At 41.2% G+C, this 15,012-nt stretch overlaps 1 protein-coding gene across 1 annotated transcript in view; it reads right to left on the reverse strand.

Moving 5' to 3' along the window:
• Positions 1 to 15,012, reverse strand: part of MYOF (myoferlin) — a 109,827-nt gene that overhangs the window by 64,054 nt on the left and 30,761 nt on the right. The window contains exons 11-16 of the mRNA XM_015811292.1: positions 12,672 to 12,787; positions 10,216 to 10,342; positions 7,991 to 8,094; positions 6,397 to 6,465; positions 6,264 to 6,307; positions 4,845 to 4,927 (exon numbers count right to left, since the gene is read on the reverse strand). Of these exons, the coding sequence (XP_015666778.1) occupies positions 4,845 to 4,927; positions 6,264 to 6,307; positions 6,397 to 6,465; positions 7,991 to 8,094; positions 10,216 to 10,342; positions 12,672 to 12,787 (543 nt within the window). The remainder of the gene's footprint in view (positions 1 to 4,844; positions 4,928 to 6,263; positions 6,308 to 6,396; positions 6,466 to 7,990; positions 8,095 to 10,215; positions 10,343 to 12,671; positions 12,788 to 15,012) is intronic.

Genomic DNA, 15,012 nt, shown 5'->3' on the forward strand with positions numbered 1-15,012 from the left:
TACTCGGCTGGTACCCCAAGTTGCACTCGATGAGGTGGTTAAGAAGGCGGAGGGGATGTAGAGAGGTGGTAAGAAAAGGAGGAGAGGTTGTGGGTTTAGGGGGAGGAAGGAGAGGTAAAGTGGATGAGGGTGGAGGCAAGGCGGGGACTGCCGAGTGTATCCGAAAATGTTTTGAGTATTTTTATTGTTTGTTGGTGTACATAGATGCATCATTTGTATTTGTTGTTTTAATTGAAAAATTAATAAAATTTCTATTAAAAAAAAAAAAAAGTCATGATGGCAGCTGGGATTGCCCATTACAAAAGGCCGTGGCTTCAATTGTGTAGTTGCTGCTGTCATCTTGACTTATGTGGCCCCTCCTGCTTTTGGTCCCTAGATAATGACAATCTGCTTTTGGCAGGATACACACAAACCATATGCATAGTGACAAGCTCATCACATGTTCCTGAAATGATCCCTATCAATCAAGAGAGAAAATTATTTGCAGATCTTTATAAAATATGGAGTTAATGTGCTATCTAAAGGGAGATGATTAATTAGTGAGAATTTTAGGAGAATTTGAGTTTTTCACATTATTTCAGACAACTAAGATGTTCTTGGATGCTACAATGTGAGCAAGCACTATTACTTAGGAAGACCTGAATGAGATTTGTAGAAAATTATTATACAGAATGCTATTTTAAGCAACTTCCATCTGTTCCACCAATACGTATAACAAAACTACTATTTCCTACTATGTTAGGTTTGTTGTTGTTGTTACTATTGTTTTATTTTAAAAGACTTAACCATTAACTTAAACAAGAGACAAAATATGAACAAGACTGAACCACCATCACTACCTCTGAACTCAATGGCTAATACAAATCACAGATATTATTGATAAGAAACATTCAATCAAACTATAAAGAATTTAAAACAGATTTCAAATTATTTCCATACGTTGGAACAGATTTCATATGACTACGGTTTATATGGAAGAACTAATGTAATTAATTGTGACAAATAAAATACTTAAACAGTATGCCTTTTCCTCAAGAATAAAAATTTCAGATTAAAAGTAAAACAATCCTGCTAAATAGAAATAAAAATGCTGGCAGTGGATCAGCGAAAGCTAAGTTTGTTTTAACATTGTAAATAGTTGTTTTTATTGTTTTAAATTTTTTAACAATAAACAGCTGATTTATATTTATCCCGGAGTTCGAAGATTGTGTAGTATTGAATATATATATATTCAATATATATATATATATATATAGACAAGTTATAAAGCTAAAAATTCGACTCTTGGGTAAATCCATGATAAAACCAATAAATATCGATCACCAAGAGGAAAGTAATAAATAGTAAAAAATTTAATGAGCCGAGCTTTCGTTGGGCCCACCCAACATCATCAGGGCTTTAAAAGTAGTCACTGGGAAAGAGCAACATGCGTCTTCAAAACAAGGTAAATGCCCTACGTGGGTTAAAAAGCAACGAGTTCACGGACAATTTGGTACACAACATGTCCTCTAGAAAGTTGACATATTCTCAGCTCACCTTGCTGCAGCGTGATGTAGGACATAACCTCATGGATGCACACCTATTGGGTTTTATGGCAGCCTTAGAACCTGCCATGTATCACGGGGTTGTAGGGGAAGACTCCAGAAACTCTATAAAACAGCAGGTCACAGGGCTGCTTATGCAGCATAGGCATTACCAGACCCTGTCCAGGGAGGAGTCTGTGGCTCTGGAACAACTCAGAAATGATGAGTCTATAGTCATATTACCAGCAGACAAAGGCAGGGCCACTGTGGTAATGGATAGGGTGTGTTATGTGACCAAGGCATTAGAACTCCTTGAGGATACAACGGCTTATAGAGTAATTGATAAGGATCCCATGGTATCTATGGTAAATAAGATCAACAAGTCATTGAACAGCTTTAAGCGTGCCAAAAGAGTAGATGAGAACACCCTGAGGAGAATGCAGCCTAAGGACTCAGCCCTCCCCAGGTTTTATGGACTCCCTAAAATCCATAAGGAAGGCATGCCGCTTCGCCCTATCGTCTCCTTTAGGGGTACACCCATTTCGGGATTGGCGAAGTGGCTGAGTGAACGCATTTCCTACCTGGTGGAAGACAGCCCCACCACTATTAAATCGGCAGAGGAGTTCTTGGACAAAATCCGGAACCTGAGGGTGGAGGAAGACGAGGTGATGGTGTCGTTTGACGTCACCTCGCTCTTCACCTCCATCCCTCGGGATCTTGCGATGGCGGTCCTTGAAGAACAGCTGAAGGTACGAGAGGACATGCAGTGCCGGGACTCCCTACGTGTGGAGGACTTGTTAAAACTCGTGGAATTTTGTCTGACCACGTACTTCACCTTCCAGGGTGTCATATATGAACAGATAAAAGGCACCCCCATGGGCTCCCCTATATCCAGCGTGATAGCGGAGGCGGTTCTCCAACGGTTGGAACATGAGGCTATGTCCCAGTACCGTCCCAAGTTTTGGGCACGGTACGTGGACGATACATTTGTCGTCATTAAACGAAGCGATAAAACCAGCTTTATGGGAATACTGAACTCAGTCTATCCAGACATTAAGTTTACAGTGGAGGAGGAGAACCGGGGCTCGATAGCCTTCCTGGATGTATTACTCCAGCGCTTACCAGATGGTTCTGTAAGCACAAAGATATATCGTAAGCCCACCCACATGGATCGAATCCTCCACTATAACAGTAACCACCCAGTAGCCCATAAGATTGGTTGCATCAAAACGCTGTTTGGGCGTATACAGTCACACTGCAGCACGGTGAAATCTAGAATAGAAGAGAGGAAGCATTTGTACCAGGTCTTTCGGTTGAATGGATACCCGTTGGGCTTTGTGAGACGCCACAGTAGGACGTCTGGACCCCGGCGTGGCCATGAGGAGGAACCTCAAGGGCAGACCACACGCATCACCTTACCGTATATCAACAATGTCTCCGAGGCCACGGCTAGATTGTTGGCCCCCTATAACATCAAGGTGGCTCATAGACCAGACCAGACTTTGCGATCAAGGCTCATGCGCCCCAAAGACCAACTCTCCACCGCAGAAAGATCAGCGGTGGTGTATAAAATCAGGTGCATGGACTGCCCACGTAATTACGTGGGCGAAACATCTAAGAGATTGAAGACTCGCCTGCACGAACATGAGTTGGCAATTAAGAGGGGTGAGCAACACTCACAGATCTGGTCTCACATGGCTGAGAATGGCCACCATTTTAATTTTGACCAAGTTCAGGTCCTAGCGAGTGATACCACCAAAGGGGGCCGACTATTGAAAGAGGTGTGGTTCTCTGGGAAGGACTCCATCAACCAGCATGTGGATATGTGCCCGGCACAACAAACGTTAAGAACTTGGCACATAAACCCCAATCGCCGGAGAGGGTTGATGCATGGGCTGTACCCAGATCGAGAGAGAAACGTGGCTACCGCTTTATTACATGACCGGATTGGCATGGGCTTGGATACCCCCCCATTAGCTATATCCCCTGGCCCCATGAGGGGCTGACAACAACTTCCACAGACCTCCTTAAAAATCGCCCTGGATGGTAAATTGGGTAAACACACTATGATGACTCGATCCCATCAGAAGAGGGAAAGGGATTCCCGGTCTACGAACAAGGATGGCTCCCGTGGTCGGGGGGAGGAAGGGATCGTTATGGCAGCTGTGAGAAGAGATGAAGGTATGAGCAGAGATCTTGGGAGTTGCTCCCCCCCTTATCAGATGGGGGTGGCGTCTGGGGATAGGGGCAAGGAGGGGACGGCACACTTGGATCACGCTTGTAAGGGACGGAGGAGTTTAGCAGTGAGATGAAAGAAGAACTGCACCCCCCCCAGGGCATGGTGCCACACACAGAATTCACTCCACTCCTGAAGTTAACGAGGAGAACATTTACGGTAAAATACGGAGGAGGTATGGAAAAAAATCATGCGTTGATGTGGATAATGCATCTAGGATACAACACGAACAGCTGGGTCCGGTGACACGTTCCAGAAGCCGGATGCAGGCTGTTAACATCATATAAAAGCTCTTTCCCAGTGACTACTTTTAAAGCCCTGATGATGTTGGGTGGGCCCAACGAAAGCTCGGCTCATTAAATTTTTTACTATTTATTACTTTCCTCTTGGTGATCGATATTTATTGGTTTTATCATATATATATATATATATATATATATATATATATATATATATATATATATATATATATATTCAACCTACATATATATACACACACACACACACACACATTTACAGTATAGTGTGTGTGTGTGTAAATGTTTTTGCATGTTTGAATTTGAATAAGGCCAACTATCCCTTGAGTTTTCAAACCAGGTTCCTATATAATGGAGAAAGCTTGCAGGATAGCTCCAAAAAAATAACACTCAAAATAATTTATTGTTTGATGTGTTTTAGAAGTATATCTTGCTTTTTTCTGTGTGATAAAGTATATTGCTAATAACTATTTAGCATATACAAAATAACAATTCTGAAACTAAAATCAACACACATCATTCACAGGGCTAAATTTAACAAAGCAAGAACATTAAATATCATTCTGAAAAGATAAGAGCATCAGTAATATTTTATTTAAAGAAAGAATTCCATCATGTGCATCGTACGAATTAGCATGATTACTCCAGTTTAGACTTGTTAATATTAAATCTGGATAAACCAGAGCAAACTTCACCAAGTCTTTGATTGTCTGGCACCATACCTAAGGAAATACCACTGATTCTCCTTTGTGTTCATCGTCTTTCTGTTCTGAGTTTGTAATAGTTATTTTGAGGAAACATCTACTGTAATAAAAGAGACTGGCTTACCTCCAACTTCTCCACCAGAGGCAGCTATTTTGGAAAGGTATAAATATGTAGTGCCCACAACATCATTTTTTGTAAGACGATCCCTGAATGTAATAATGGATTTAAATGCATCAATGTTCATTTTAAATACACATTATTTTTAAATACTATATCTCTAATATTCCCATTTAGAATACTATGTATCAGTCCTATTTCCTTATATGAATAGTGTGAAATTCTGAGTGTTGATTAAATAAACAATAATTATATTGGTTAGCAAGACAACAGTAGAGAAAATGTAGATGGTCATAGCTAATATCTTATGGATGTACAGTAGGAAGGTTTCACTTCCACCAGTAGCCAGCAGATGGCACAATGTGCAATCTTCAAAAAGAACATATCTAGTATTTCTTTTAGAACAGAAATTTATCTCAGTTCCTTCTTCCTCACAATCTAAACTATCAACTAGAAATAAGCACAATTAACCACAAAACTATTCAAATATTTGCTGATAAGACTCAAGGCTTTACTCTCAGTCACTCATGCCCTGGTCATCTTCTGAATGGATTACTGCAATGGGCTCAAGATGTGGCTGCCCTTGAAAAATATATGGAAGCTTCAGCTGACGCAAAATGTAGCAGCATAGGCAGTTAGTTATCTGAGCTTCTAGAACTGTACATGTTATATCTTTATTCCACAGAATGCACTGGTTGTCACTTTGTTTCTGGGTCCATTTCAAGGTGCTGATTATGATCTTTAGAGCCCTACATGGCATGGGGCCAGATTATCCGAGGGGCCACCTCTCTCTGGTTACATCTACCTGTTCCATCAGGTCATGTTGTAGGTCCCGTCAACCAAGGAGGGAGGAGAGTCATTTCTGCTCTGGCACCCTCCTTTTGGAGCATCATCCCCCACCCCCATGAGATGAGATTGGCCCCAGCCAAGTTGGCCTTCCAGAAGGGTCTTAAAACTGGGTTTTGTCACAGGGCCTGGGGAATCCCATGGAAGTGTAGAGCTCTGTTAAATGGTTGCATTGTGTTTAAGTTGAACACATTCTTCTGTGTTTTTTTTAAAGTTTTTAATTATTTTAACAGTAGGTTAATGATCTTGTTTTTTAATCATTTTGAATTTTTTGTTTTTGACTGTGTATGCTGCTCTGAGTCACATTGTGAGATAAGCGGCTATATAAATTTAATAAATAAACAGTTTACCAGTGACTGAATGAAAAGAAATTATATTAATTTTAAACCAATTATTTTAAGGCAATCTTGCAAATAAAATGGAACTACACATTGCATTAATGTTACTTGCACAAACGTAATAAACATATGTACAGCTTATGCAAAAATATCTGTTCTCAAAATTCTAACAGTTGCTTCTAACAGTTGCTTCTAACAGTTGCTTTGTAGAAGATTGACTATATAACAAGGAAGAGCTTACCAATCATATACCATCAGCCTTATTTTTTCACACATTGAAGGAAACTAGAAAAAAAGGAAACTATGTTATTTATTGAAGTCTGATTTCTTAAATACAAAAGCCTAATTGTATAATAATGTACTAGAGAACAAACCTTGATTTGAAGATTAATAAGCTGATTCCACTCGGGATTAGCATTTTTTTCAATTATATTGGTGCAAACCTGTCAAAGAAAAAGTCCACTTCTATTTAAACCAAATCATTTCTATTTTTAATCCTTAATCTTTTTTATCTGGAAAGATCTGGACCTAACTCGTATTACTAGACTTGCTCATCCTGTTAATGTTAGCTAACTCAGAGCCTGGAAGAAGATCTAAGGCACAATTCTTGAATGGCAATAGGGCAATTGCAAACACCTGGATTCAAAGGGAAACATGTCATCTAGACCAGAGCAGAGATCTCCAACCCCTGGTCCATGGACTGGCACCAGGCCGTGGCATGCCAGAAACCTGTCCACGCAAAGAAGCAAAGCCCCATCCGCTGGATGCAGATAGTACATGAAACCACGTCCCCTCTGGTCCACAGAAAAACCTCTCTTCATGGAACCGGTCCCTGGTGCTCAAAAGGTTGGGGACCTCTGATCTAGAGTGTATGTAGTCCTGCAGATAGCACCTGCCAAGAACTACATAGAGCAGCTGTTCCTGCCCGGAGCTAGCATAAGTAATTGATCATGGAAGAGATATCTTTGGTTTACAAGGTGCTCAACAGGTGTGAGTTGCATACTGTATGCCTTGAATGCTCTGAATCAGACACTCCCCTCTGATAACGAATTATTGTACAGATCTAGATATCAACTTAACTATCCTCAACCTGATACCCTCCATCTTGGTTAAATTGCAATTCTTTTCATTCTGAGCAATGAGGACTAGGAATGCTAGAAGTTCCCAACCATCCCATCTAAAGGATAGATAGGCAAAGAGGAGAAAAAATCTGCAATACAACAAAGTTAAATCTTCTCAATTCTTTTCCAGTTTGATCCTAAGGAGATTGGCCATGCATAAATTGAGCCTTACTTCTTATACGTACATGGACACTATCATGTACTTTTCTCAGCCACAATTTGCAAAAAGCCTGACAATGCCTTTTGCTGGGATAATTTTTGACTTCCCATTTTACCCCACAGCCCTGGTATTCACTGGCAGTCTTCCATCCAAGTAGTTACTCTACTTACATTTTAATAGACAAGGTCTTTTCAAGCAACAAAAAATACATATATTTCCATAGGATTTTTTTTTGTAGTTACAGATGTTAGTTGAAAGAATTAATTCTATTCAATTCTATGTATTTAACATATAACTAATGGTAACACACAATGATTTCACTAAAAACATAAAAATAATATATTACCAAACCATACTTTGTTCATTTCTAAATAGATGTAATTTTATCCAAACCACAATAGATTTTTGTCATTTGATCTTTGTGAAAACATATTTATGCAAGAGTAGTAAAGATTGAGGGCAATAGAAAAAGGGGACGACAGAGAATGAGGTGGCTGGATGGAGTCACTGAAGCAGTAGGTGTGAGCTTAAATGGGCTCCAGAAGATGGTAGAGGACAGGAAGGCCTGGAGGAACGTTGTCCATGGGGTCGTGATGGGTTGGACACGACTTCATAACTAACAACAAAAAGTTATCAGACACTTTATCCATGACTATATAATACAATACTGTTATTAACACAAAGTACCTTTTTCCCAGCAAAGCAAACTTCCACAAAGGGATCCACAAGATTTTTCTTGTCGGCTTCTCCTCCAAACATTTCTTTTACTGTCTGTGCAAAGGCATCATCCACTGGACAGAAATTTTTAAAACAGAGAATGAAAGAAGTTATCTTCTATTGCTCAAAACTTGCATCCATGGTTATATATTTCTGAATGTGCAAAATGGTGTTGTTGAGCACTAAATTGTGGTTCTCAAACTTGGTAACTTTAAGATGTATGAACTTCAACCCCCAGCATTCCTGAGCCAGCATAATGGCTGGGGAATTCTGCAAGTAGAAGGCCACACATTTTTAAGTTGCTAGTTGGAGAAATACTGCAATAAACTATTACAGTGGGCAATGCTTGTTGCATTGTTTTAGCAGCTGCAGCAGCAACAATTCTATTCCATTCTCTCTTTTCTTACCCATTATACTTGATTAGTTTTGAAATAAATGCTCATTATAATTTAAGAACGAAGCTATTGAGAATGTCCAGTTTCTGTTTCTTTCTCTGTTTCCTCCTTTTCCAGCTTCTTCGCTTCTTTGTCCTGACTCCTACTGGCAGGTATCCTTTTGATGTTAACTGTCCAAATCAGTGACATTGTATTTTTGCCAAATGACATTTTCAGCTAATCTACTAGATTCCCTTCCTTTTCTGTTTTTTCCCCAGTCACCATGTTTTGATTTCCCTTCCCTGCTTTCGCTAGGGCACTCTATCACTGCCCCCTAGTCAATGTTTTATTCCACTTATTATTAAAGACTAGTTGTTCTGAGTTTTCCTTTTAGGATTTATTTTTCTTCAGATATTCAGTAGTTCAGTAATTCTGACTCTTTGTACCTTAGAGTGGTTCACTCATAAGGGGTGAACTAGGTGGATACGAGGATGCAGAATTATGATTGAAAAAGAATCTACTTCTGGGATTTGGCATAATCTGTTCAGCCAGCTGATTTAGGACCGTCACAAATGCTGCCACGTCATCTATGTCTGAGCCAGCATTAGAAGGAAAGCAAATTTAATTAGATAGATTTGGTTTAATCATGGCTGATGGGGAATGAGGAAAACCAAAAGTACAGGCAAAAGTACTGTTCTTTCAAATTTAGGGAGAGAAAATTATCATCACTAGAGAAAATTACAGGTCAGCTCCCACTTATTGTTTTGACTTTTCAATTCCTTCTTTACAATTGGTGTAGTGGTGAAGGTGCGGGCCTAGAAACCAGGAGACTGGGAGTTCTAGTCCTACCCGAGATATAAAAGCTGGCTAGGTGATTTTGAGCCAGTCACTCTCTTTCAGCCCAGCCCACCTCACAAGGTTGTTGTTGTAGGGAAATAGGAGGAAGGAATATTAGGTATGTTTGTTCCCTTGAGTTACTTGAGTAATAAACATGGGATAAAAATCTAATAAACAAAGAAAAAAAACATGCAGAGGTGGCCAGGTCCTCAACCATTCCCCTCAGGAACTGCAAATGTTACCATGACTAATGTGTGCGAATATGGCAAATTTTGATACCCTTTGAGAAACAAATACTTTCCCCCATTCTGGTTCCTGAATACCCTGCCACTACTTTATTCCACAGCTTTAGCTGGGCTGTACCCCTTCAAACATTAGACAAAAGTCTTTTTACATGAAATATTGATGTCAGGTTAATAAACCACTGCTACCCTAATCTTCTGCACATGCATAGGAAAACCTATTTGCTAAACAGAAATATTTACAAGTGTTATCAATCTCCTTTCGCCTTCACTAAAGTTTCCACTATTTGTAAATGGGAAATCATAAAAAAACCTGAAATGTTATGCAGTGTAAGTCCTAAAATGCTGTTTTTAAATACTATAACGCCATCCAAGTCAGAAAAAAAATAATCAGAAAATCTTCCTTTCTCTAAATTTGCCCACTTTGTATCACAATTCCTTCTATGCTATGCTCCCTTTAACAAAAAACATTAAATGTCCCTGGAGACAGCCAATTTTGAATCTATGGCAATATTTAGTTAGCAATATTACAGAGGTTTTCAGCTGAAGACAAATGTGGTGCATTCTAGGTGCAGGTTTAGTTAAGACTTTCTGATTTGCGGGCCTTTGAAGTCAAATATTACTATTAGAGCAGCAGCAGTAATAGCAGTTTAAGAAATCTACAAACATTTCTCTCCAATTATCCAACTTAATAAATGCACTCATTTTTCCCATGTTAATAATAGATAACTATGATACATACTCTGAGGAATATCTTCAGCTCTGTAGATTTTGAGAATAAAAGTAACCCATCGGAGGACTATTCCAGCTGGGAGCAATAGGTTGGTTTCCACATCATCATTTTCATTCTCCCGTTCTCTGTTTTCCACCTGTTGGAGATATATTTGAGTTTTATTCTTTTATTTTTTTTAAATAAAAATTAAATTTTATTTTATTCTTTTTTTTCTTTCCAACCAGCTAATACCCCCAAAGATTGCAAAGTGATGTTTTTTTTCCTGATTAGGGGAAATGTGGATAAGTAGTCCTTGACGTACAACCACAATTGAGCCCCAAATTTGTTAAGTGAGTTGTGCCCCATTTTATGGTCTTTTTGCCACAGGTGTTAAGTGAATCACTTCAGTTGTTAAGTTAGGAACAGGGTTGTTAAATGAATCTGGCTTCCCCGTTGACTCTGCTTGTCAGAAGGTCACAAAAGGGGATCACATGATCCCAGGACTCTGCAACCGTCATGCTAAGCATCTGAATTTTGATCACATGACCATGGGGATGCCGCAATGGTTGTAACTGTGAAAAATGATCGTAAGTCACTTTTTTCACTGCCATTGTAACTTCAAATGTCAGTAAATCAAGGACTTCCTATATATCTCTTCCATTTTCCTTTCTCCCTAAAAAGTGTGTTGTCCCCCATCCCTAAATAATATAGACATGTCACTGCCAATAAGGCATGAATGCTGCATGATCATCTGAAATAATTTAGAAGAATGCAGAGCAAGGACATGAGATATTTCCTAATCTTATTAGTTTAATTTCATATATGCAACTGATTTAGATTTTGGCTATCACAGCAGTATCTGTGGTTGAGATTGTTGCAAATAACAGCCTTAGTAAGAATTAGTAGCATTTAATGAACATTGGCAAATATATTAGTATCACAGGAGAAGCTAGAAATGCACTGAGCAATTAATCATCCTTTCAGTATTCACGTATCCTCCCAACGTTTATACTTTGTAAATAATGACCTGGCATTTGATAATGAGTTCTGGATAAGAATAGCTAATTCCTGTTTTAAACGGAACTGTTTAAAAGTCAGGATAACAAGTGACTACTAGTCTGCATTTATTTATTTGTTAAACAAAATTATATAGCTTATTTCCACATTAACAGTACCTTTGAAATTACAGATATCCTGCATCTCCTTTTAGTTTCTCCATCCTATTTAAACATTACACTTTTAAAGGAATCTTCCACTTTAAAGACTGTTTCAGGATCTTACATTGACTGACATTGATAATATGAATACTATTTATGAAAAATATGAATTTCCAGATCCTAATTTGTATACACTGTGGTTTGTGCTGCTCAGCTTTAACTAAAACATGATTAGTTTTTAGTTTATAAATATGCAAAATACATTATCATCACAAAAAAATACAAAGCCAGCCTACAATGGATTCTTTATTCATTTTAATAATCTTGGAAAATGTAAAGAACAGGCTGAATAAAGCACAGGAATAAGTAATGTGCATTTATTTATTATATTTATTTTATATTTCAATTTTGGAGACCACGTGTCTCATTAACAGACCGACTTTGGGAAACGTCTTAGATACCAATATGCACAGAAATATTTCCATAGATGCCCATCACACTCCTTACTCCCTTTTTAATCACAATATATATTTCTAAGAGTATGCCTAGATGCCACAAAAATGTGTCTAAACTGCATAGCTAGTCTAAGAAAATGAAAGTATGTGGCTGCCATCCAGTATCTTATTTGGAAATATATCTGACATGCCAAGAAAAAAGATATATAAGTTGTCTACAATAACAGAGCTTCCTGGGGACTGGAGATAATAGTAGGAATCATCTCAGTTATTTGTCTTCTTTAAACAGTGATTTCTAACTAGGCCAGGGGTAGGCAACCTTGGCTCTTTTATGACTCGTGGACTTCAATTCCCAGAATTCCCGAGCCAGCTATGGGAATTCTGGGAGTTGAAGTCCACGAGTCATAAAAGAGCCAAGGTTGCCTACCCCTGAACTAGGCACAAAACACTGACCTTTTTGAGAGAATGATTATGAAAATTGTGTACAGAACATGAGAATATTCTAGGGTGGGAAATCCTTGACATTCCCCCAAAATATTCACATGTTCTTTTGCAACTGAGCGAAACAGCAGGAATAAAGGAGCATTACGAGGAAGGAGAAGCTGCACCCAAAAGATGAGAAAGAGAAAAAGGTTAAGGGGAGATGTACCTTCAAAAAGCAGCGGTGTTGAAGGCCATGGAAGAGAAGTTGTGCGGCGACAGAGTGGAAAGTAGCGGAATAAGCAGAACTGGGGAAAAGAAACAAAGGGTCAGCAGGTTTATTCTTTGAGTGTCTTCTATCATTCAGTGTAAAGCCTCACATGGATATTAAAACGAAGTACCCAATCTAAGATGTATTGGAAGGAAACAAAATATACACATCTAATAAACTTACAGGTGGCTCATCTCCTGTTCCAAGAACAAACATGCTGACTTTCAAGTAGCCTTTTGGACTTGAATTGGTGTCTTCAGGGTCATTCAAAAGCAGCCATTTTCTCATGACTGCATGGCCTGAAAATCAAAAGAACACTGAATGTGAACATTGAAGCCAAGTCACCAATCATGTTTAAATGATTTTTTTTAAAAGAGTGGAGTCTTTTGTAAGTTGTGATGGTGGGGAAAAGAGTTTTTTCTGCTGCTCCTGGTGCTGATATGGGGAAAGGAAGATGTGAAGCTGGAGCTGACATCAGTTATGGACATTAAGTTGATTGTTGTATACTTGGATATATAAGAGCACTAGGCATGCATTTAAAAATAAGAGCAGCATTCTCTTTTGAGTGAGTGGCAGACTCAAGCACGCACACACAGCTCCATTCAGGCAAATGGAGCTTTGCATGTGAGCAGAGGACACTGCGCTCCCATGCAAAGCTCCACTTGCGCAAGCAGCAGGCACTTGCGCTCATGCGCAAAGCTCCACTCGCATGAGCAGAGGACACTCAAGTGGAGGGTGCTTGTGCTCGTGCACAAAGCTCCATTCATGCAAATGGAGTTTCGCGTGTGAGCACTCTCCACTTGCTCGAGTGGAGCTTCATGCGTGAACACAAGAGCCCGCCGCTCACACAAGTGGAGCTTTGCAAGCGCTTGCCCATCATTTGCGCGGCCTGGTTTCAAATCTTAAAAATTAGACCCATCCTAGTCAAAGCATCTACTACTAGGTATGAATAAGTCTCAATCAACCTAGGACAGGGGTGTCAAACTCAATTTCATTGAGGGCCACATCAGCATTGTGGTTGTCCTCGGGGGGCTGGGTAGGTGTGGCCAGGGTGGGCATGGCCTATTGGGTGGGCGTGGCTGGAGTGGGTGTGGCCTACTGGGTGGACATGGCTCTTCATCGTTCACATCAAGGGGATCTTCGTTCACATCTGAGGATCTCTGTCAGAAAGAGGTGTGATCGGGGCAAGTGCCAAGGCATGGTCCACTGGAAGAGCTTCACTGTTCCTCTCAGGCCATGCGAGGGGGGGCTGGATGGTGCTGCAGGCTTCCTGGAGCCCTGGGCAGCAGAGGTCAAACGCCCAGCCCGGCCCTCAAGCACCCATGGCACCAAGCCCAGCCCCACTTCCCCAAGGGGGCACCCAGCTGCACTTACCTCCTCCTCAAGGCTGCTGCTGTTGTGCTTGCTCTCTTTACCCAGGTTGCTCATGATGGGTACAAGGGCAGAGGGAGGCCCATTCCCTCTCCATGGGAGGAGACCCAGCTTTGTATCCAAAGCAATAGGATGGGAGACCCCCAGGATAGGCCAGGAGGAGGGGGCAAGGGGATGGTGAAAAGGCAGCAGGACAGGACTAAGGCAGGACTTCCCTCAGACCCTCCCTCCCTCCCTCCCTCCCTCCCTCCCTCTCTTTCCTTCCTTCCTTCCTTCCTTCCTTCCTTCCTTCCTTCCTTCCTTCCTTCCTTCCTTCCTTCCTAAGAACAGAGTGGTGGGAAAATATTTGAGATGATGGAGGGAGAAAAACAGGCAAGAAACGCAGCTTCATTCCTTTGTGAGGAATGAAGAAATGCACCATCACCTGGAAATGGCCAGCACATGGCCCTCACGTACTTCACATATCTGGCTTGGTGGGCTTTGGGGGAGGGGACACCATGAGCAACATGAGAGTCGACATTACCTGTGCAATGCTGCCCAGCCCCCAGCCTGCCTGCTTTCGGCAGGCAGCGGGGTGCTCTCCTCACAGCACCGAGAGGCTGAGCCAGGCAGTGCGAAGCTCACCAGCTTTGCACCTTGCTGCCTATTGAAATTGGGCAGGCTGGAGGCTGAGCGGCAGCGCGCTTCTTTTTGGATTCGCACCGCCTGGCTCAGCCTCTCAGCGCTATGAGGAGAGCTCCCCGCTGCCTGCCGAAACCCCTCCCCCGGAGCCCATCAAGCCAGATATGTGAAGTAGGCGAGGGCCATTTGCTGGCCACTTCCACGCGATGGTGCATTTCTTCATTCCTCACAAAGGGTGACACCTCCCCAGCGCGCACCCAGGGAGCGGGGCCAACACGGCAGGGGCTGGTTCCTTGCTGTTTCCAGACGGCCTTGTGGAGCTAAGACTGAATGCAGGCTCAACCCTTCCAAGACCGAGTGGCTGTGGCTGCCGGCGCCGCGGCATAGTCAGCTGACTCCATCGCTGACTATAGGGGGCGAAATTCTGGCCCCCTCGGAGAGGGTGCGCAATCTGGGGGTCCTCCTGGATTCGCGGCTGACGCTGGAAGATCAGTTGTCGGCCGTGACCAGGGGGGCGTTTTATCAGGTACGC

This window comes from Protobothrops mucrosquamatus, unplaced genomic scaffold, assembly GCF_001527695.2.
Source record: "Protobothrops mucrosquamatus isolate PMUCROS unplaced genomic scaffold, P.Mucros_1.0 scaffold36, whole genome shotgun sequence".
NCBI lineage: Eukaryota > Metazoa > Chordata > Lepidosauria > Squamata > Viperidae > Protobothrops > Protobothrops mucrosquamatus.